This window comes from Kwoniella pini, chromosome 10 (genome assembly GCF_000512605.2).
Source record: "Kwoniella pini CBS 10737 chromosome 10, complete sequence".
NCBI lineage: Eukaryota > Fungi > Basidiomycota > Tremellomycetes > Tremellales > Cryptococcaceae > Kwoniella > Kwoniella pini.
In genome coordinates, this window is record NC_091725.1 from 241,338 (window position 1) to 264,592 (window position 23,255).

Here is a 23,255-nt window from a genome sequence, read left to right on the forward strand (position 1 = left end):
TCGTATTCTATTGTTTTGAATTCGTAATGGATACTCACCAGTGTTTAGTTTGATTTTGGTTAGGGAATCGAGCACTATTTTAGTTTATAAGGGTTAGTAATTAGTAAATATGATTTCTCAACGTATAAGAATCAAATAAATTATTACTCACTCGAATCCGGCGGTTTGAAGCTATATATCATGGAATTGGGCATAACGAAAACAACGTCAGCTCGATTATCCTGCTATGAATTCACAATCTATTTCCTCCCCACTCCACTTTTTGTATTTAAACAGATGAAAACGTACAACGTAAGATCTATGTACCGACAGCACATGATCAGCTCGATTTCAAACATGAATTTTAACGATGAGGTAGGAACTCACTTATCCTCGGCCATCTTGATCTAATTTGATTATATGATCTATTTGAAAGTTGTTAATAGGTTAATGAGTTATGAATGTATTTTGCGATTGATGTTAAATGGTTGGTCCGATCTTTTGTTTCTATGGTGAGAATATGTACTTAATACTACACCTGAACTCGGAATTATACGCTTCTATTATGTATAAACTTAAAATGAGAGGTTTATTTAACTTTTTATATTTTAAATCTGATTCCGGGAAGCGGAGTAACGTAAAGTGGCGATTAGATTCCCAACTTGAAATCATAAAGTGAGTAACTGATTAATTCATTTCAAAATGTTATTCGATTATATATATACATCACAACAACCCCTAAACCATATTTAACAGAACCAGAAATAAAGATTAAGCGCATACATACAATCAATCAGATAGTAATTTCAGACACAATGTCAAGACAATTAGATAATGATAATCCAACAATATTCGCTCCTACAGCTTCAACTTCTACAAAAAGAATACAAAAAGGAAAAGCAAGTTTATGGTCTGAAGAAGCTCTTTTAGAAGAAGAAGAAGAAGAAGAATATTATCCAGAATTAGGATCTGGATCTGGAAGTAAAGAAGATAGAGAAGATATAGATTCTGAAGAAGTTTATGGTGAGTTTTAATCCTTATTCAAACTTCGAATTTTACTAAAATCTATTTTCCAAATTTAAATTCAAATGAAGGCTAATTTGCCTCTTTTGTGTTGTAGATTTATTAAGATCAATAACTGATCCTGAACATCCTGTTTCACTTGAAGCTTTAAGAGTTGTAAATCCAGATGATATACATGTAGCTGGTAATAGAGTATTAGTTTATCTTACACCTACAATTCCACATTGTTCAATGTCAACGTTAATTGGTAGGTCATATCATTAATTTGATGAAGTCTAAAATATCTGACCTTAAAACTAAATATTCTTGAATATATAGGTTTGTCACTTCGTGTAAGACTTTTACGTGCATTACCTACAAGATATAGAGTTGATATTAGGATAAAATCTGGAACTCATCAATCAGAACATGCAGTAAATAAACAATTAAATGATAAAGAAAGAGTTCAAGCTGCTTTAGAAAATAAACATTTATTAGGTGTTGTGGAAGGTTGTCTTCAAACAGCAGATAAAAGAGGTAAAGCTTGATACATTTCTTCAGCTTGTCTTTTTTTTTAGTTTGTTATCCCTTGTAGATTTGTTGTAGTTTAATACAGTAATGTCATATTTTGCATCTTCGAAATTGTCAATCCGTATATCACATAATAAGTATCGACTTCACTACCTTCTTCAATCTTCGAAGCTGAATTTTCTCATAAGATAATGTAGGGATGAACATGAATCACAAGTGAGAATACGAGATACATCTAATATACATCATCGACTTTCTATGTGTTTTACATGATACGAAGACTTGAATGTCTTGCGCGAACAACTAGGAGAAAGAATATCCGAGAGTAATATATGGATCCATCACAAGTCTGAAAGTGTCATGATATTAGCTTTAAGTCGATTCCGAACATTCATTCTGTGTTATCAGGGACTCACAGTAATCTGGCTTCTTAACATTCACACCATGTTCACCCAAAGCCAAACTCAAATCATCCATCGTCAATACAACTCGATTACGGTCCTATCACATATCAGTTAGTCATCATACCCTTACGGATTATTGATGAGTTGAGGTTGAACGTTGGTTTTTATACTCACTACACCTGCTACAGGTCTACCTCTTCCACCAGCATTCGTACCGTTTACTCTTAATTTAGCAAAATGATAAGCATCTCTCGATAAATCCGATATGAATTTCTGAGCAGAAAGAGATAATAATCGTTTTCTGGTAGAGTATCAGCCAAACAAAAGTATTAATTAGCATAGGAGCCTTCTTTTTCATCATTTTCAACAAATCAAAGTATATAACTCACAATCTTGGATCAGAACATTCGAAACCTGATCTTTGTAAATAATATTCTGTAACTTCTTCCGGTATCTAATTAATTAAAACACGTCAACGGACCAGCTCCACTTTTCATTGAGTAAATCAAATGAGGAAATAAATAAACCTACTAAAGGTTTATATCCTTCTAACATGCTTAAAAATTCTACTAAACTCCTATCTCTTCTTGCTAATTCTTCTTCTCTTCTAGCAGCGAAAAGTTCAGTAAGATCAGGTCTAGTATCTTCTTCCTCTATTGTATGTGGATTTGAAATGTTCTGTTCCGCTTGTTCCGCTCCTTCTTGTTTTTTATCATTCTCGTTCGATTCTATCGTACCATTTGGACGATTTTCATTTGATTGTTCCGCCGGTACAGAATTATTAGTTGAATTTAAATCTCCATTTTCCATAACTACATCTTCATTTTCATTTTGGATTTGTTGAGCAACATGAGAAGGACCTGCTTCTGCATTGTTATTGCTCATACCGTTCGGTAAAGATGCCTGTTGATTTTGAGTGGATTCCGAAGATGAATTAACCGAGTTAGTATTAGTAGATTCGGTTTGAGCCGTTATTGAGGAGGAAGAGACATCGCCTTGGGTTGGAGCTGGGTTGGGAAGAGATGAGTCCGACATGTTTTGATGCGCGTAGTAGTATCGATATGACGAATTAGTGAATACTTCTTTTGAAGGATTAATCAAGAAAACAAGGAAGATGAAGGTGGTCAATTGACTTTCGCTTGACGCCGGTGAAGGTACAAGTCGGAAGGTATATACCGTGGGAAAGTAAAATTAGTATAGAGCCAGAGTGTGCGTCATCTTTTAGCTTAATCTTAGTATTCAATTTGAGTTTAATCACCATACACCTAAAAACACGTTATATCTTTATAACTAACTTGCTTACACATTCAAAGTAAATAATCATTCAAAGTGTCATCAATGACATCCTTGGGAATCTCTTGACACATAATTTACCCAATAATACACATTACCTGAAGATGACCAACGAAAATCATACAGAATCGACATCAGGACCAGATCCACCTATAATAGGTGGTCAAGGCGGATCTGGAATCCCCTCAACTTCAACCTCTTCATCGGGCTCTTCAACACCATTAAATGTCGATCAAAATTCAACTCTACGTTCACCTTCACCTAGAAAATCAAGTAATATCGAATTCTTGGGTTTAGGTGTTTCTGAACAATCATCATCTTTACCTAATACTGTACTTACACCACCGATCTTAGTACCAACACCTTCATTGACAGTTACGACTTATCCGCATTTAGCAAATTATATATTTGGTTTATTACAAAATGTAAATATTAGTCCAACCAAACAATCTTCTTCATCTACTTCTACTGGTCAACATCCTTTAAGTGTTTCTTCTTCTGGTGAATCAGATGACGAATCACCTTCTCCACCATTGACAACTCCTACATCTACCTCCACTTCTTCTTTTGATAATAACGACAATACCGATACCATGACATTGCAAACTCCCAGAAAACAGAATCAGACTAGTACCGTAGGAAGTGTAGTCTCAGGCGTTGAAAGGGATAACTTGGTCAAGCGTATCGTCAACTTATTGGATAACGAGGAAGAAGAGAAAGTTAAAGACGTCTTAAAACCCTTCATGGGTAATCTGGCTAAGGTGAGTCCTTCTTCTCATGGAATTCAACAAAACTGGAATTCAACATGTTGACATCATGCGTCCACTAGGACGAGATACTTATGGATCAAGTATGCTTGGATTGTATGCATAGAAGAAGGGGTAAGTAAAATCAACCGCCTTTCTCCCCCATCACTGCGCGCGCTTTCCCGCTTACAGGTCCTCCTGTAATAGATGATGTCGAAGGAGTTCCATACGCACCTCATTTCACGCCTTCACGAGCGAGAGGATCACCCAATCCAGCAACTGCTCATCCTTTACGGCCTTTCACGCCCACACGAGTTCCTTCTTTCCGAAATCGCACTCCTCTAGGTAGACCTCATTCACCTTCGCCTGCTCTCGCTCACCCTGCACCCCCGAATCCGAATGGACCACCCTCATCTTCTGGTCATAGCTCTTCCAGCTCCCCTGTCATCTCACCCCGGATGTTGAATGCCAAAGCAGCTACTTTTTCGCCCACAACGCGAGTGGTTTCCAACGGATCATCTACCGTTGCTCCTCCTCCAGCTGATAAAGCCTCAACAACACCCTTTTTACCTTCTGACCCATGGAAAGATATCTCCACTTCAGACGTTCCACCCAGATCTGCAAGTCCATTTGGAGCAATCGGTCCAACCAGTATGTCAAGAACGAATTCAAGCATAGCCATCGCAACACCGTTATTTAGCGATAAATCCTCTCCATTCCATTCTCCAATGGGTACACCTAATCGAACTACCATAAAAATGCCTGATATATTCAATTCTCCCGGTCTAGGTGGAGGTTCAGGTACACACACGCCAACTTTCAGTAGGACATCTTCCTATAAAGGTGTTATACCTGATGATGATGACGATGACGAGTTCTCACCGTTCGGGAAGGGTCTACCTAAATTGCATCATCAAGTCCAACTCCCAGGAGCTTCAGCATTAAGTACGGATGCTAAACCTTTTTCGCCATTTGGTAACAACCATCAATCTGGCTACTATTCGAATGACGCTTTCTCGGAATCATCAGGCGATCAACAAGACTATGGTGCTGGAAGTGATGAAGATTTCGCTGGATCAGGAATGACTCCTCTAGACGTTCTATGTTCGGTGTTCACATCTGTACCAAGGAGCGAATTGGAAGATGCGTTACATAGATCAGGATATGACTTCGAGTCGGCCATGGGCTATTTGGTTTCCCAACATGCTCATCCCAGATCGGGGGCATCCACTCCTCAGAGAGTGTCCTCGCCTAGACCGTTGCTAGGGGTTGGAGTCAGAGGCGGTAATGCACCGGGATATCAAGCGCCAGAGAGAGGATACTTCACACAAGGTGGAAGATCCTTTAGAGGTGATTTGTCACCTGGCTTATTACCTGGTGGAGGCAGAAGTCCGGGTGGGAATGGTGGAAAGATGTGTAGATATTTCTTGGCTGGCGAATGTAGGCGGTCGGACTGCAGATTTAGGTAAATTGTTCTTTGCGCTAAAGTTTCATTCCAGTACGAAACCTTGTGCTAATCATGTTTGAAATGACGACGCAGCCATGATATAGATCGAGCGTTGTGTAGATTCTGGCTAAGAGGTCATTGTGCTAAAGGACCAAATTGCGAGTAAGTTGACTGGAGGTGTTGCCCGACTTCAACCGTAACGCAGCTAAAACGAAATACTGCAGATTCTTGCACCAACTTCCAAATAACTTGGATCCCGATGCCCTGACTTCAGCAATGTCACACGTTGAGATCTCTTCGGACGGTTATGCTCGAGGAGCTTCACCATCTCTGTATACACCTACCGAGGAATTCCCAGACTTGCTCGCAGGAAGGCTCGGAAGAGGTGCCGGTCGATTCGATCCTTCTCGTAATAGATTTGCCAATGCTGTGAAAAGAGCTACCCCAGGACCAGCACCTACATTCCAAGTTTCAGGAATGCGCCAATCACCGCTCTTATCCACTGCGCAAATCTCTCCTGCTTTATCATCTCCTTCTTTAGCTCCTGCGACATTAGTTCCATTACCGAAGATGTCAGCTCGTATAAAATTACGTCCTCCTACGTTATTACCTACTTTAAAGACAGGTTCACAAACAAATGATCAATATATGTCAAGTCGATCTACAGCTATAAGATTAGGTCATGCCAGAAATGCATGTTTAGCAAGAGCAGCAGATGCATTTAGACGTGGAGATGGAGCTGCAGCAAAAAGATTTTCAAGAGAAGGTAAAGCATTAAATCAAAGAATGTTAAATGAAAGTAGTGAAGCTGCACAAAATTTGGTCAAAGAAAGAAGAATTGAAGCTCAACGTGCAATAAGAGAAAGAGATCCAAATTGGAGTGATGATCCAACTGATAGATTGGAAAGAGGAAAAGAATGTGCAGGTGGATTAGGTGTAATTATGGGTACTGCATCAAATAAAAAAATTGGAGAATTTTTAAGTTCATCAGAAAGAATTGAAGCTCTTTTAGATTTACATACTTTACATGGTAATGAAGCTCAAGATATAGCAGGACAATTTTTAGCTGAAGTAAGTTTTTTTTTTACCATGTATAGTATATCTGATTAATATTAATGTATTTCTTTACAAATATAGCTTGAAAGAGAAAATTTCAGAGGATTGGGTAAGTGATTTTTACGATATCGTAAATATGAAAATTTTAGTATAATTGCTTATAATTTTTTTATTCCTTTCGGAATGTAGCTTATATTGTTATTGGTGAGGAAAAACACGTTGCATCTCAAGATCCATTAAGAGGATCTTCAAAAGTTAGATTAGGAACAAGTGTTAAACAAGTTTTAGCTGAATGGGGATACGCTTGGAATGAACATGGTGGAGTGATTTGCGTAGATCCTTGTAGAGTATAATTGATTGTTAATTTCAAATGTGAGTTCAATCTATGCACGATTGTAGATATTTGCTGATGAAAAACCATTTAGGATGGTTTGGCTAATTAGACTGAAGAAAGATATCAACGACGAATCAATTTTAGATGGAGGAGCTCAAAACAAATATAACTAATATTAGGTTGGATCATTATTATAAATTGAGAAATGACATACCGATTTAAGAAAAGGAATTAGTTGCTGAATAATTAAGTAAAAGTACAGGTGCAGAGGTGAAATAAATAATAATTGTGTTGTTGTTTACAATAAATTTAAATATAAAAGAAGGAAGGGATATTATCTGAACAAGGAGAATTTGTAGGAGAAAGAATGATATTTCAGGAATTTCAAATAGTAAGAAGTAGATAAATACATGATATTGAATGAAACGATTTAATCAATTTTTTTCTGCTGGAAATTTACACTATCTTTACCTTTGGTATAATTGAACATATTTACTCAAGTTTTAATTCAATATAATACCAATAAGAATGAATTAAAAAAGTCTAAGAGAAGATTTTTTGAAATAAAAGTGATTTTATCTATGCATAAATTCATTTAAAATCATGAATTGAATAAATTTATATATCTAATATAATCATCATTTAATCAGTTTATAAGCATTTCAATCTTTTCAATTTCCATCTATTAATTCATTCTATTAACATTCTAATAAATTAAATAACATATAGCCCTATTTAAGTCAGAACAAAATAGTAATTAACATTTAAAATTTTAACCTTATTAAATCTCTATAAATACCTTTAGCTTTTAAAAAAATTGAACTCACAATAATGGGAAACCACTCATTAAACCTAACCAAAATACTATATTTCCAACAGTTTTATTTCTTTTAACAATTGGTAATTTACCAAGTGCTATCATAGGTAATTGAGCCATCTAAGAAAATTAAAATTATATCTAAATTAGTTATATACTCTGATATTTCTTTTTACTATATCACCCATTTGTTCCTTCTCTCTTTTGGTTTGGAAAAAAAAAACAGAAAATGAGCGCAACAACTCACTTGCATTAAAAATAAATAAGGTCTAATTTTCTTTGTAACTACTGCCATAACTAATTCATGACATAAAGCAGAGAGTAAAAAAGTAACAAATGCAGCTGAAGTTCTAGAAAGTTGAAATCCAGAAATTGTTGAAGCGTATACGTGTCTCAAGAGGAAAGTCTAGAACGATAATATATTCTAATCAGTACTCTGCACAAGATATAACGTAGAAAAGATAGTGACTCACATGAACGGGTTTATTCCATTTCCTACTGAATTGATCCCATGTAGTAGAGTTCCACCAATCTTGATAGAATTCTCTATCCGCGAAACTACCAAACATAGTGATTCAGCTAATCCCGTCCTGTATTCAATCGAGATTGATGACTCACTATGATAATTCTGCAAAACCCGTACAAACGCATTCGAATATGATGCTAATGACCTTTATCAGCTTATGCAAATCACCTTGTCTGCAACAACCAGCTTACTAGAAGATACTGTAGTTCAGGAGGAGGCGGTCAGCTTCAAACATTTGGATATGCAGCCATCAAAAGGAGACTCACAGTAGATAATTCACCATCATAGGCAGGGCAAGGTTGATGAAAGCTTTTAGCAGAGAGTCTCCAGATTTTGGCAACATGGGCATGATGTAGTGCTCGGTGATAGTATATATCAATGAGAAAGTTCCCATTGTAGCTACCACTTTCTCAAGGACAACAAGGGGTCTCATTCTGATATCAACGCATCTCAATCAGCCTGGCTAGTGGTTCGACTCTTCATTCACTCACGTCTTGGTCCGAGGATACTCAAGCTGATACACCAATGTAGGGAAGAACATAAAGTCCAGAAAATGTCTATACGTAACGTTTTGAGGCCAGACTAGACCAGTTCCTCCGTTTGAAATTAGTTCTTCTTGCATTGCATCTATATTTCTAGCGAGGAGGGCGACCTTTTCGTTAGTGGACCAAGCCAATGGACTAGGGGGAGCATGTTCGTGAGGAAGTGTACTATGCGAAGGTTCTAAAGAAGTTCCTAAGGGTAGGTTGGGTCGAGGTTGGGGTAATGCATCTGTAGCTTGATTCTTCTTTTTTCTTCCCACACGTTGTCGAATCTCAGCCGATGGACCTAATATACCTGAATGTTCAGGTGTACCTTCTTTGATAGCTGTAGTAATTCCACCATTTGTAGTGTTCATATCTGTAAATCCACCTAATTGCTTTTTGAGTATATTTGCTGGATCTTCGTACCCTGTCGAATTGGCTGAAGGGACACTGAAGCTTGATCTAGCGGTCAAAGCGGGTGTACCTGGTCCAGGTGTTCCGACTGGTGTTGGACCTTCCAAAGCTTCCAGATGTGCTTGACGCTCAGCAGCCTCTGTTAACAATTTCTCTTTCCCACCTTCAACGTGCTTAATCACTTCGTCTAATTGACGTTTCTCCTCTTGGAGCTGGAAATATACTGTTGCTAGCATACCGTTGTGCGCCATGTACGAGTGCATCTAAGACGTAGCTTGAATAAGCTAATGACCTCGATTAACATGGAAAAAGCTTACCTTCATCATGGATGATAGAGCGTCTGATGTAAGCCTGTTGGTCAGCCTTCGACACTCGAATAAACAGCTAATGTCACTCACGGAGTACTAAGAAACCAGATTGAACCCAGTACCATTGTCTATGCCAACCCCACCAAACAGCTGCTCCGAGATACAAGGTCTGGAAAGTATGTTGAATAAACAATCCTGTCCAGCCATACGTATACCATCTGTATTGCAGACCTTTCACGAAAGGTACACAAAAGAACATGGCTAATACCATTATTAAATCTGAAACTGCTAATACTAGTGCATCTCCTGTGATTAGTCTTCCAAAATTCCATGAGAGCGGGGTACGATTTTCTTCCCATGATTGAACAGATGTTCGTAAAAATAGAAGTGCTAAACCTATTGATTACACCCAAAATCAGCTACATAAAAATAACTCAATTGAAAAAACGGTAGAGCTGACCTATCCAGAATAAAACAAAAAATCCTCGGAATTGATCATTCTGTGAACGTTCATTCGTCCGGTCTAAACTTGACACTCTAGGTGTAAAGCTTAAAACGGCTTTCAGTTGAGCGTTGGAGCTAGACCTGTAAGGTCGGACATGTATCACACCTCCAGGGGTATTTATGATATTATCTTTGTTTTTGGACAGCGTTGTTGTCATTTCAATGGAGGAATCTTCCGCTGTAGGTGAAATCGGTGATTTGGAGGATAGATTAGGTGGAGTATCGGGTGGCCGGGACGACGAGCTAAAATTAACGTTGAGATTTATGGTCAGTACAGCTGTATGAGGGTATAGGAAGAGATGACAAAACCGTCTGACATACCGTGTAGAAACCATTGTGTCAATAAGATGCGTATGCAAGTTATACTGTTGGAACTGATGACGAAGTTCTCGCTGAGCTTGCGTGTGCCGAGTATTTGTTGCAAAGGACGGCGAAGCGGTGTTGTTCACGACTTGCAACAAGTGATTCAATAATGAAGGTTGATAGACTTAAATGCCAGTACAGGACTGGTTTCTGCCGATAAGGAGTCGCTTCGTTGTCGCAGTCAATGTCCGAGCGTCAAAGGAGGGGATGACGAAATTGACTTATTCAATTGCTTGAAATCGCTGAAATGATGATTCGATACAGTGGAAAGGGATTTGCTCGCTACTCTGTTCAAGTAAGTGCTGTTCTTGCTTTCATTGATATCCGAGAAGAAGGCACATGTCCAATAAGCAATAATAGTATACGACCACGTCTCAGTCGTTCTGTCAGCTGTACTAAATCAGTATGATTCCAGTAGTGACTCAGCTAAGATTTATCCGACGTCATTATAATTTGAAGCTTGTATTTTTGTCTTTTTTTCAGGGTTACTCCGACGCGTTCCGTATGGAGTTTAGATGATTGTCCGTAAAATCAACATTGCTTGACACGCGAGATGTAAACAAATCCCTCTCAAGTTGACTTTCATAGATCTGTGCTCACTCTTCTTGCTTTTATCAACCTCATTTAAACCGTACGCCATGGCAGCCGCTTTAGGATCAAAAGTGATCAAGAAGGTCAGCTTTTTGGACCACTAACCTAAGATTGAGGCTAAGAAAAGCTGACACTATTTATAGGTGGGTAAGGAGAATGCGCCTCCCTCTCGCACAACAAAGAAGACAGACACAGAAGATGGAAATGCGTCAGATGGTGCGTTGTGATCCATATTTCTGAAGTGCTTTGGAGTAAGAGGCACAGAGAGCTGACTCATCAGCAGCATCAGATGCAGTAGATCTGCCTCGAAAATCTGGCAAAGGCTTGTCAAAGGCACCTTCATCGAAATCACTAAATGGGGAAGATGACGATGCCAAGGAATTGAAGAGGAGATTGACAGCTGTGAGTCCTCAGCTACACCAATGACTGTGATTGTGGCTACATCAGCTGATATGACGGTATGATCATCTAGGTGACCGCGGAGCGTGATCGATATCGATCGCAACGAGATACATATTCAACGCAATTCGAAGAATTGACTAAATCGCGTTCGGATGGAGAAGGTTTACTGGACAAGTATAAGCAGAAAGCTGAGATACAGTCGAAAGGTGATTCTGGTCCCGGCTCGTTTATGATGATAGGAAACGTAGAAGCTGACCATCTACTGTCCCGGATCCAGCGCAAAACGATATAATAGCTAGCCAAACGGCTTTGATGGAAAAATTACAAGCTAAAGTGAAATCGCTTGAGAAGGCTCTGGCTTTAAATGAGAAGGATAAGGAATTACCCAACGCAGGTGGACCTTTCGATGATTCTAGTACTAAAGCAGATCCTAAGGATATCAAAGTGTTGAGGGATGAGTTGAGTAAACTGAAAAAGGAGAATAAAGCCAAAGATACGGAGAGTGAGTTAAACTGTCATTTTGTCAGGCTGTGACAGTATAAAATATCTACACGTAATGGGCTGTTAACAGGGAATACTGAACTGATTCTGTTAAATCAGTATCGGAACTTCAGAAGCAATATCAAGTAGAAGTTGAATATTCTAAATCACTAATAGCGGGAAAACAACAACTGAATTCGTCTACAAACAAATCTCTCGGTGCCAGTACAAGTACCACTAATACAACATACAGTACAAATCCTGAAGAAGCCGCTAAAGATGCTGCTAGTTTAGCATTATATGAAGATTTGACTTTACTTCAAATTGCCAACGTTAAGATCAAACCTGCTAGGATAGGAAAGGAAGAAATATTTAACTGTATATTAAGTGTAGACGGTCGAAGTGAGTACCGCTCTCTTCGTATTGTCAACAGATGAGCTGTCTGCATCCGTGAGACCGGTACAAGCTTAACTTTTCATATACTGACCATATTTACGTTTGGTGCTGCTCATTAGGCTTAAACTTCAAATTACGATGTTACACAGAACTTGATAAATCCGTTACTCCACCGAAATACAATAAATCAGTACATTATACGCCTGAATTACTTCAACATGAATCAGAAGCATTCATCAAACGATTAGATTACTTTGCAAATGAATTCGTAGTTCCTCGAGATCAGTTAGGCGGATTCTTATTGGAAATGAGAGCGAAAATGGGCGAGGAGGAAGAATAGGTGATTCCTTTTTGGGACTGGCTTGGTGATGTAGATCGCTTATTTTATTTTTTGGATTTCCCGGAGTGTATGAATTGTATATTCTTTACTTCTTTGCCATTTTCTTCAAATACCGTCGTAATCTGGAATATTATCCCAGCCCTCACTCAGCCAGTCAAATGGGAAACAAGAAGAGGATCGATGGATACTGACTGATGGCTTTCTGCGACATCAACTAATCATTGATAAGATGACTGATAGAACCTCAGAAAAAAGGAAATTATAAAAAGATTGATCGCGCGCCCTCTCCAGAGGACCTACAACTCTACAACAGACTAACACAAGTCATGTTGTTGTATGACACTTAAACTAAGTGATATAGCTACTTTCCTTTGACGATTGTAATAATCGTTTAGGATATTGTTAACTACATTATGCTAAGACCGGGGATCAAACCCGTAACTACTTTTTAAACCCTTCCAAAGGAAATGGTTCAATGTCTAAGTGAAAATGACAATAACCGTTAGATAACGGTAATGCTACGCGATCATAGGTATATTTGATAATGCCTTTATATACCCTAAATTTGATTGATTGGTAGGTCAGTGCGTTTAATCTTTTGATTTGTCACGCGAGATTGGGGAACTGTTCTTCTCCGCTTTCTCCGAGTTGACAAGAGAACAATGAAAGGAGCTTGATCGTATCAGTCAGAGCTGGTATAGGCGGAGGCGAGATTGGGAAGAACACAATACTTGACTTAGTGCGATACATGCTACATGACAGAGGATACAATTTATCAAGCTATACGTTTTTCTAGGTCAGACAGTCACTGTCCTTCGTTCATCTTACAATTTTAAGAGTCTTCAACTAACTCGAATCGGCATAAGAAAGATCGAAGAGTATCGGGTCTTTTCAGTCCTGGAATAAAGAAGATAGCAGTAAAATTGAATCGTTCCAACCTATCGCAACCCATCATTGGTGCCAAAGCCGATGATCCTGCCGTGGTCAGTGGAAATGTCTAGCTCTTTGATTTGTTGGATCATGATCAAATGTTTCAATCATCCGGTATAGCCATTCCATTGACCTCTAATTTCTTTTTAGCCCAATGTTCATTTCCAGCTATAAAATCTGATCTAACCACTTTACCTCTTCTGATTACTATTCCATCTAATTCCCACTTTACATAAACCCCTTCGACCCTACCTTCGTAGAATTTTGAAGGTTGTTGTACCATATCTTTCAGTTCTATATCTGGAGGACATTGATCACATTCCTTCATGAGCGGAACCAAACTGATAGTAGGAGCATACTGTTGGAGGAGAGTTACTAAATTTTGACGAGCTAAGAAAGTTTTTGTTGATCTATCGTACATATCAAATGCGATAAATCTATCTGGTAATTCTGTATAATGTATAAAATGAGTAGCATACATCCATTCTCCAAATAAGATATACCTTTCTGGGAAATATTGATCTTGATAAAGTAATTTATGTAATTCCTCTTGATGTGAATTTATCCAATGTCCAAGTTTCTTGAATTGTTCGTGAGATTGAGTATTAACGTAATGTGATCTATTTTGAACTATGATCTTTCGTTCGCAAGAAAGGGATAAACCCATATTTGCCCCGTCAATCTTTTCAGTAATTATCACTTTGACCCAATCTTGAAGGCTACAATTTGGTGTTTGTATGACGAGATCATCAGAAGTAGCAGCTCCAAGATTGATGAGATGAGGTGTTCTTGGAAATTTGTAAATTTCAACTGAAGGTGATAATCTCTTTATCAATTCTAAAGCAGCTTCAAATGATCGAATGGTTATTATGCATCTAAAACCTTCTTCTAGATTTGGTTTATTGAAAATTTTATCCATTTGTTGAATAGCATTTCTTACTCTAGATCCAGGGGGTAAAGTAGGATGATCAAATCGAGATTGAGCACGAGAAGTACAAAGTTCTTTCGAATAATGAAACCATACGCAAATTGGATTCTTAATCCAATTCCCGGCTAATTGTAACCATAATTTCCTATCTTCAGAAGAAGTATTACATCTATCTAGCAATACTTTGGTTCTACCTGAAGGAGTATGAGAGATGTCATTTTCGCAAAATGAACGACTACCACTATCATCTTGACTTATTCTTCTCCATCCGTCAAGATTTCGCGCGATGAGAGAATTTGAGAACCATGATTTACCTGATCCTGGTAATCCTACCAAAACAATCAAGTTGGAATCTTTCTCAATAGTACCTTGAATTTCCATTGGACAGGAAGGTGGTTCAGATGGTCTTGATGGAAAAATAGATTGTCGTTTCCATATTATAGAACACCATTTCGATACGAATTCTTCTTGTTGTTTCGTTTCTAAGCTTCCTGGGCGTATCGCTCGTAAAGCCGAAATCGCCTCTTTAGCCGACATAACTGGATGATCGTTATCATTGTATGGGCGCCGGAAACCGTAGGCAGCTAGATAGCAAGCTATAACCGTACCTGCTCTACCTTTTCCTCCTCCACAGTGAATGAGTATCGGCAAGTTGTCTCGGTTATCGATAAGCTGAATTACGTTATCCATCTGTTCGATAGAAGGTGGATGATAGTTCGGAATTGGCAGAAAAATATTTTTGATTGACTTGTTCTGAAACCACTTTGCTGGTAAAGGTGTTTCTTCCGTCAGAGTAAGGATAGTTCTTATACCCATTGATGATAATGCCGTTACATCCTCTTCATTTCGAGGAGTTGACATGGCGGCAATAGTAAAAGGTACGACCCATCGGAAAAATCTTGGTAATTCATAATAACCTTTAATGCGTGAATTGGAAAGCACGCTATCAGAGAGTGGTATATACATTGATCCCCGGGGCTCTAAGCATAATGAAGGTGTAAGCGCGATATCGTTGATAGCATTTCGTAACTTTTTTGAGAAAGGTTCCAGCATCAAAGAAGACAAGGCTTTGGGAATTTCATCAGTTTCGCCTTCTTGAAACACTAATCCCCACTCGGTGTGATGAGAACATCTTTCTAATCTCTTCAGGCAATAGTGCACTGCCTTTCCCTGATTTTCTTGTTGTGCACCTTCGTAAGCTCTAGCATAAGATAACATGGCTAATTTGTATTGGCTCTTTCGATAAGCTGTATCGCCCAAGCGAATAAATCCCTTGAAAGTGGATTGCTTGGTTGCAATGCTCATGTTTATGAGTTGCTCACTATACTTCTGAGCAGTTTCGAGATCATTCATCGACAGTGAAGTGTATATCAAATGGTCCAAGTCATTGATAGCAGAATGCTCTGCGTTACCGTTCTCCAGGTCAAGCTTCGATGCCTCAGCGTGTTCGTAATTGAGCATATTTGATTATGCTATTGCTGTGAAATTAGGATCTATAAGATATGGATATCAGTACAAAAGAAATCTTGATTGAGATGTTTCGGCATGGGTTGATGTAATGTCAATGTATACAGTCTTTAACCCAAATTCATCGCCACTTCCAGGACGGAACCGAGACGAGTCACAACCGTCGTATATTTACGCATAAAACAGGTTTCGGGTGGCAAATTCCTGGAGACTCCACGCCAAGTCCAGGTACGACCATTGATAGCGGTACATTGCACATACGTAAAACGCACTGATCTCTATTCTCACTTTACTCTGCGGCCTCGAGGTTACAACGACTCTTTTATACACCCATCAAAATCGAGTCATCTTCTTTTCTTTCCTTTCTTCCTTTTCTTTCTCACCATCAATCATAAAGAAAAAGGGCTTATAACCCTTTCTCCTCTTTCACTTCGTGTATTTTCGTTTCTTTTCTTTTCTTCTCATTGTGATTTCATAGTTGTCGAAGAATAATCAGAATGACAGCTCCAATCGCTACGTCCCTTGAGGAGTTGCACTTGAATGCTGCTTCCAAAGTCAAGAAAGATTGGACACTTCCTCCTTCTTTCCTTGCTCTTCTCGCCACTCCCCCTGAGCAGGTCATCAATAAACTCATCCCCCTTAAACCCGCTTCTTCCGCTTCGGTAGCTTCTACCAATACAGCTTCATCACCTAGTCATAACTCTCCTTTCATCGATGCTTTCAAGAAAGCCCCAAACACTCTGACTGAGAAAGGTGCTGAAGCTCATCAATCCACCGACTCTGCTTTGGTCGATTTGTTTGGTGACTTTGCTCCAGGTGTGGGAGATGACCATCTATATGAACTGTTGGCAAAGGCGTGGAAGGAGGATGCCTTAGCGTAAGTCCAATGTCTTCTCCGCTCATCCTATCTGGTGGCAAACGAACCTGGAGCTGACGAGATGTGGCTGTCTGCAGAACATTGAAGCTTATCTTCCAAGCTCGATCAATTCACGAAGGTAAAGGCTGGAAAGAAGGCTTTTATCGAGCGATGTCATGGGTTTGGACTAATCACCCTCGTACTTTTCTTGAGAAGTAAGCTCTCAACACATCTATATCATCCATCACTTTATGCTGACCAGTCACGTTTGTAATAGCCTTCATGTCATTGTTGATCCAACCTGTGATAGACCTCGAGATTTGAAAAGGGATGCCGATAAGAAGAAACGAAGGGAGGATGCTGCGTCAGCATCCCATGATGGTATCTTGGATCTGGACGATGAAGGAAATATTGATGTTAGAGAGGAGGAGGGGGTACAGTACCCCGCGCGACCTCACGGCACTTTCAAGGAGTGAGTCTAAAGTTGCCAATCAAAGCTGAGAGTTAACAGATAGCTGACAAAACTTGATTGTCATAGTTTGATCGACCTGCTTATCCTCCACATCAATGGACAGCTCACCACAGCGTTTAAAGGGAAATTTACAGCTCTCGACGAGGCATTCGCCCCATCTTGGCAGGCTTCCACATTCAAGCAGTCTAGATTGGCTCTCAAGGCCGATCCCCAATCTAAGAGGAACAGGAACGGTTTCAAGAATATCCTGAAGGCTGCTAAAAAGTTGCAGAAGGAGGAAGGAGTGGCATATGACAACTTTCAGCTCAGACTATGGAGAGCATCAAGCCGTGAGTCAAGGCAGTGTCACATTTGAGGACGGCTGGAGAGTTAAAGCTGACAATCCGTTCTTCATGCGCAGCCAAAGCCAAACACAGTCTCTTGCATGACCGAGCAGAGAAAGCGCTATCAAAAGACCGGAAATATCAAGCGCTTTTCATTACTGCACTTCACCTGTTCGTGAGATATATCAAAGCCGATCAGCGTGCTCTGGATAAACACAACGATTTCCTTCTCCTAGCTCCTGACTCCCGTTTACCTTATAAGAGAGAATCTTCGCCTTTTTTGTTCGAGATCTCTTATGCCGCAAAGTGGGCCTCCACGCCTGGCAACAGCGGCGACAAGCAAACACTCTTCGCTACGGCTTTGGCGTACATGCTGTACCCAGGCGACGGTGTCGAGTGGTCCAGGGAGAAGATGCAAAAACACGTTCTAACACCTCTGAGAAGGGCTTTAGCGGTACCCGAAGTAGCCATGTCCAACAACAGTTGGAAGATCGACTACACCAAGGTAAGTTGCTTAACACATGTAGTACCAATGCTCATTCCTGTCGCGGCGCAGGTCCCGTCAAGATCTATGGTTCGTAATTCTGAATCTTTTGTTAAGCACGACCCAAAGGGATTCGAACTTTATCTTGACCAGGTATCGAAAGGGTGAGCACACTTTGCAGTACTAAGCAGTACTAGTATGTATCAACTGACCCACATTGCCGTATCAGGAGAAAAACCATTTCTGGAGCTTCCCTCATGCCTCACGAGGTACTGTTTGAAGGTAAGCTCCATCAAGACCTCTCAGATAATGCGACATTCCTGACTGTATGACTGTAGCTACACAAGGGAAAACGGTAATCAGTAAGAGGCTTGCCGACCTGCAATGGAAGACTATGGTCAGCGCGATTCTCAATAGCGCTACCAACAAATTATCGAATTGCATCGCGGTTGCCGACGTTTCTGGGTCCATGGGAGCCTTGCAACACTCCCCCAAGAACGCTCCAAATCCTATTCTCCCTTGTATCGCTCTGACTCTTCTCCTTGGTGAATTGGCCACCCCTCCGTGGAACGGCGCTTTCTTCACGTTTTCATCTGATCCAAGATTCGTGACAGTCGACACGAGCTTACCGCTTTCAGAACGAGCCAATAGTCTCAGTCAAGCTCACTGGGAGATGTCGACCAACTTCTTTAAGGTATTCGATCTCATCCTTGCTACCGCTAAGAAGCAGAACCTCAAGCCCGATGATATGGTCAAGAAGCTCTTCGTCTTCTCAGATATGCAATTCGACGCTGCTGCCGGTAAGAAGTATGGGGAAACGGAGCACGATGCTATCGAAGCCAAATTCCGGGAAGCCGGATATCCCCTACCCGAAATGGTTTACTGGAACCTTGCACCAAGATACGATGGTGCACCCAAACAAGTTAAATCCGATACACCTGGTGTATCTATATTTTCTGGATTCTCTGGTGCCCTGATGAAATACTTCCTAGGGCAAAGTAAACTTGATGAAGATGAGGACATGGCAGAGCCTGATGCCAAGGAAGAGGATGGATTTGTCGTTCTGCCGAATGAAGATAAGGCTAAGAAGGAGAAGGTAGGCGGAAAGAGTGACGGGAAGCTCAACCCATTAGAGACTGTAATGAAGGTGATCAGTGCGGACTCGTTTGGCGGATTAAAGATCGTTGACTGAGTCGGCTTCGATGAACAACCTTATTAGGTATATCACAATCAGTTGTAGAGCATCCTCTGTACCATAACACAGCATTGTATCATATATAACGCTTATAACGAATAATGAACATTCAACAGTATACTATAATGCCAATATGAATCATCTTTTTACATTTGAACTCGGCCGTAGTCATCTGGTGGAGGTTTGAACATTCCTTGGTCAAAACAGTCGCGTGAGTTTTGATACCCCACATTTTACACCCAGGTGATTGTGCCGTGTTTGATTTTCACTTTTTTCCTTTTTACCCCGCATTTGAACATTTGAATAGGAGAATTGACCTGAAGGGTTTATAAAATGGTTTGTTGATTGTTGACATTAATGAGCATTGATCTTGTTGTTGTTAGTACTATCTATTCTCTAATCAAAATATACTCTTACATAAACGTATAGACTCACTTTCAGTAAAATAGAATAATTTTTAGCATTTCTCGATATATAGCATTTTTACGCCATTAACGAAAGATCAACGACTACTGCGCTTGGCTCCGAAATAAACAAAGTTGAAAGATAAAACATAAATTCGTGACATATAAGACAGGAATTTGAATGTAAGTTGATTTGGATCTTGCATTTTGTCTCAAATCAGATCATTCAGTGGATTCCCCCCTCCCCCTTTGAGATCTAGTGCACGTTCATCGTTGTTCTTCGCCATTCCTCTTGATACCATACGAATCATTCCACGTTGGTCACTATCTGAATTTCGCTCGCCTAGTATAACAAGTACACTACGTCTTTCCTCTTTTAAACATCATCTTTTATTCTTCGTTCAGTCTTCTCACTTGATAATTGGGTTACACTAACATCTTCCCATTTTCTCAAATAGATAAAACAAAGCATTTAGCCAATAACGAATAAATAAATAACGAAGAATACGCCTTCATCTTTGATCTAGATACACCAATCACCATCCATCAAACTCAATACGAATAAATAAGATTTAATTGTGATTTGAGCGAAATTGAATATGTCGAAATATCAACAAAAACCATATACAGCAGAAGAGAAGCGTAAAGCTATAGAAACTTATTCTGAGAAGATACAATATAGTTCTAGGTATTCTAGTAAGTTCGATTTGATTGAGCAGTCTCGTCTTTATGTGCAAGAAAACTGATGTGAGAATGGGTATACTTGTGTAGATGAAGAATGGGAATATCGGTGAGTTCATCGTTTGAATGTCTTTCGTGACACTTAGCTGATCATCATCCATCTATATAGTCACGTTATTGTGAGTACGAAGTCCTTCAAAATCACTTCTTTCACATTTTAGACCATATCATTCTATCTTATAAGATTTGGTGCGCTAATTTTCTGAATGACTATTAGATACCCAAGCAATTGGTCAAATACGTGCCACCAGGTGTATGTCCTGAAGATGTTTGGAGAGGATTAGGTATAAGACAATCGCCTGGGTGAGTTTGTGCAATTTCGCTTTATTCCTAAAGCCACCGAATCTCTTCGTCTTACTGCCAATATGAGATACTGATGTATGGACGTTGTATTGGACAGATGGGAAATGTATATGAGACATGAACCTGTAAGTCAATTGACTATACTTTGTTTGTTGGTTTGGGTTCCAAGCTGACATGTCCTATTTACTTCGTAGGAACCGGTAAGCAAATATTCTCCATCATTAATCACTTCTTGTCAGGGTCGGATAGGACCATTATCTCGCTCCCGTCATCAACTAAAAGCGCCAAGATGCTGTGCCTAAAATCGATATGCTGACTGGTTTCTTTTTCTAATTATAGCATGTCTTATTGTTCAGACGACCAAAAGATTACGATTCACTTCATCAACCATTCTCACAAGTTATGGGAGCCAGAGCGATGAACGTAGCAGGGGGAAAGAAGTGATCGGAGTGTCGTCAAGGATTCAAATGCTGAAGAACATCATTGACCTTAGTAATGAGGTATAAGACAACTTCCTCAATCAAATTGCCAATGGCTTGAATCTCGTCCTTCTTATAGTATTCTATCATTTCTTCTTGTTATTCTCACTTTTTGGGGTTCCTTCATACTATGATTATTATAACCATTTTAGACACGTATACTTGTTAGTATCGTAATTCAGTATTTCTCATAGCATTTGGTTTCGATTGTCCAGCATAAAAAATATAGGGGTTAGAGTAGGATATTGAGGTGGATGAGATCGAGTTAAGAAATTAAATTGCAGTTGGTGTACTGGGGATTATAAAAGTATTCCAGCATGAATATTTCGATGAATTGTTGATATATTTTACCAAGTAATCGAACAGGTGACTACAGGTAGAATAGTACGGATCTAGCTGTGTTATAAAGCCATTTCACTGATGACTTTCACACAAGCTTGATGAATGGTATTTGAGATTGGTAATTCACGATACTCAACTTTAATTGTGCTTACTCGATTAAACAACATGCTACAAGGGATGAGAATATCATATTAAGCAAAAATTAAAATCTATATTTATTGCATGGGAAATAAAGGTTTTATACAATTACTTTTATTTAATTTTAGTATTCCTAAAAAAAATCTTACAAAATTTTACTATTTGTTTGAATGAAAAAAAAAAAAAATTCTAATATGGATTCCTTTTATTACTTATCCAATTAGTTACTATAGGTTGAACGTAAATATTTAAAATTACTCCTACACCAGCAGCTAATAAAAACCAAATTATTGAATTCAATTTATCAGTTATTGTACCTTCTACTAATGGGGACTTTGTTATTGATTCAATAGAATTATTTGAATTTGATGAAGAAGATACACGAATAACTGAAAATAATTCTGTATTAAGTGAAAATGCTAAATTTGCTTCTTCTACTAAATCGGCTATTTTATTAAATTAAAAAATCAATTCAAATAAAGTTTAAAAGAAAAGAAATTAAGATGATGATAATTTACCTTTTAATAATTTATCTTCTCCTACACCTTGATCCATACCATTTCTAAACCAATCTTTTACTTCATTTAATCTTTTTTTAGCATTAAATTTACTTTCTTTTTCATTTTCTTCGTTACTATTATTATTATTTGTTGATGATTCTCCTCTATTTGAAAATTCAAAATAATAAAATCTAGTTCCTTGTTCATTTTTTGAAAAAGGTAAATTATATGATTTTTTAACTTTATTTCCAATAAATTGACCACCTGATAAATCACCTAAATATCTTACATAAGAATGTGATAATAATTTACTTGATAATTTTTCATTTGATGAAATCAATTTTATATGTTCTAAATAATTTATTAATGGTTTAGGAGGTGAAATGAAAATTTCTTCTAAAAATGAAGGTAATGGAAAAGGAGGTAATGAAGTTGAATTTGATTTTAAATCAATTGATTTAAAATTTGATTTATCATTATAGGAAGGTGATAAGAGATTAAGTAGATAAGTAATATCTTCTGCTAAAGCTGGTGCTCTTGCAAGTAATTCTGGATCATATGTTGGTGTTAAGACTGGATTGGTGGAATTTTCTGAAAGTCCAAGTTCTAATGCACTATATTAACATGACGTTATTTGTAAGTAATTGAATTTCATGGTAACGAATAGCAATAAAAGAAAAAAAAAACTCACTCGTATATTCTCCATAAAACTGCTAACCATCTTATATATTCTTCTAAAGGTAAATTACCTTGAACTAAAGCAGCTGCTCCAGCTGAATGTTCTGCTTTAACATGAGCTCTTTGTGTACCTAATCGTAATAATGTTGAACAAGGGGCATTCAAATCCAGATCACTCAATAAATCAGAAGAGATAGTTCCTCTTGCAGAATGAATTTTTGATTTGGATTGAAAAGGATCTTCGGTCGTAGGTGTATTAGGAGAGAAAGAAGGTGTATCGAGAGGAGAAGAAAGGGAAGAAGATGAATATTGTCGATTTATATGGAGCTGTACGATAGACGAAGAAGGAGAATGAAGTAAAGGCATATTAGCAGATGGACAAATGGTCATTGTCAATCGTCGGAAGGTTTTACAAGTCAAACATGGGATTCCCAGGACAGCGATAAGGAAAATAAGTGAAGAAGGTATAGTTGGCTTTTGGTAAAGCTTGTTGATTGATAAACGGGGAAACATGTAGAAACGGATGTTGGAAGAATATAATTACGTATAGTTGACCGG

At 38.6% G+C, this 23,255-nt stretch overlaps 9 protein-coding genes across 9 annotated transcripts; 5 read left to right on the forward strand and 4 right to left on the reverse strand.

Annotated features, from left to right (window-relative positions):
- Positions 1 to 794: 794 nt before the first annotated feature.
- Positions 795 to 1,529, forward strand: I206_106886 (uncharacterized protein; the record flags this gene model as incomplete). The annotated part of the gene is made up of 3 exons (XM_019157288.1): positions 795 to 1,002; positions 1,100 to 1,249; positions 1,321 to 1,529. 3 exons carry the CDS (start codon positions 795 to 797, stop codon positions 1,527 to 1,529), a joined length of 567 nt encoding a protein of 188 aa, XP_019010006.1.
- Positions 1,530 to 1,884: 355 nt separating this feature from the next.
- I206_106887 (uncharacterized protein) lies at positions 1,885 to 2,951 on the reverse strand (the record flags this gene model as incomplete). Its single annotated transcript, XM_019157287.1, has 4 exons — positions 1,885 to 2,013; positions 2,091 to 2,217; positions 2,306 to 2,370; positions 2,448 to 2,951. The coding sequence occupies 4 exons, from the start codon at positions 2,949 to 2,951 to the stop codon at positions 1,885 to 1,887; spliced, it is 825 nt and encodes a 274-aa protein (XP_019010005.1).
- Positions 2,952 to 3,313: 362 nt separating this feature from the next.
- Positions 3,314 to 6,811, forward strand: I206_106888 (uncharacterized protein; the record flags this gene model as incomplete). Its single annotated transcript, XM_070203420.1, has 7 exons — positions 3,314 to 3,970; positions 4,039 to 4,090; positions 4,163 to 5,420; positions 5,496 to 5,564; positions 5,627 to 6,473; positions 6,540 to 6,567; positions 6,648 to 6,811. 7 exons carry the CDS (start codon positions 3,314 to 3,316, stop codon positions 6,809 to 6,811), a joined length of 3,075 nt encoding a protein of 1,024 aa, XP_070059521.1.
- Positions 6,812 to 7,498: 687 nt separating this feature from the next.
- On the reverse strand, positions 7,499 to 10,043 carry I206_106889 (uncharacterized protein; the record flags this gene model as incomplete). The annotated part of the gene is made up of 11 exons (XM_070203421.1): positions 7,499 to 7,523; positions 7,620 to 7,729; positions 7,857 to 8,015; positions 8,083 to 8,167; positions 8,228 to 8,272; positions 8,327 to 8,335; positions 8,402 to 8,569; positions 8,627 to 9,336; positions 9,391 to 9,413; positions 9,472 to 9,777; positions 9,842 to 10,043. The coding sequence occupies 11 exons, from the start codon at positions 10,041 to 10,043 to the stop codon at positions 7,499 to 7,501; spliced, it is 1,842 nt and encodes a 613-aa protein (XP_070059522.1).
- Positions 10,044 to 10,886: 843 nt separating this feature from the next.
- On the forward strand, positions 10,887 to 12,457 carry I206_106890 (uncharacterized protein; the record flags this gene model as incomplete). The annotated part of the gene is made up of 7 exons (XM_019157284.1): positions 10,887 to 10,922; positions 10,983 to 11,055; positions 11,123 to 11,241; positions 11,312 to 11,447; positions 11,519 to 11,743; positions 11,842 to 12,123; positions 12,237 to 12,457. The coding sequence occupies 7 exons, from the start codon at positions 10,887 to 10,889 to the stop codon at positions 12,455 to 12,457; spliced, it is 1,092 nt and encodes a 363-aa protein (XP_019010002.1).
- Positions 12,458 to 13,490: 1,033 nt separating this feature from the next.
- On the reverse strand, positions 13,491 to 15,620 carry I206_106891 (uncharacterized protein; the record flags this gene model as incomplete). Its single annotated transcript, XM_019157283.1, has 1 exon — positions 13,491 to 15,620. The coding sequence occupies one exon, from the start codon at positions 15,618 to 15,620 to the stop codon at positions 13,491 to 13,493; it is 2,130 nt and encodes a 709-aa protein (XP_019010001.1).
- Positions 15,621 to 16,279: 659 nt separating this feature from the next.
- Positions 16,280 to 19,109, forward strand: I206_106892 (uncharacterized protein; the record flags this gene model as incomplete). The annotated part of the gene is made up of 8 exons (XM_019157282.1): positions 16,280 to 16,659; positions 16,737 to 16,853; positions 16,916 to 17,110; positions 17,177 to 17,439; positions 17,511 to 17,938; positions 17,990 to 18,081; positions 18,147 to 18,199; positions 18,256 to 19,109. 8 exons carry the CDS (start codon positions 16,280 to 16,282, stop codon positions 19,107 to 19,109), a joined length of 2,382 nt encoding a protein of 793 aa, XP_019010000.1.
- A 1,006-nt stretch (positions 19,110 to 20,115) lies between these two features.
- On the forward strand, positions 20,116 to 21,004 carry I206_106893 (uncharacterized protein; the record flags this gene model as incomplete). The annotated part of the gene is made up of 6 exons (XM_070203422.1): positions 20,116 to 20,212; positions 20,288 to 20,306; positions 20,367 to 20,376; positions 20,475 to 20,560; positions 20,658 to 20,685; positions 20,900 to 21,004. The coding sequence occupies 6 exons, from the start codon at positions 20,116 to 20,118 to the stop codon at positions 21,002 to 21,004; spliced, it is 345 nt and encodes a 114-aa protein (XP_070059523.1).
- Positions 21,005 to 21,708: 704 nt separating this feature from the next.
- I206_106894 (uncharacterized protein) lies at positions 21,709 to 23,063 on the reverse strand (the record flags this gene model as incomplete). Its single annotated transcript, XM_019157280.1, has 3 exons — positions 21,709 to 21,965; positions 22,038 to 22,633; positions 22,711 to 23,063. 3 exons carry the CDS (start codon positions 23,061 to 23,063, stop codon positions 21,709 to 21,711), a joined length of 1,206 nt encoding a protein of 401 aa, XP_019009998.1.
- Positions 23,064 to 23,255: the final 192 nt, after the last annotated feature.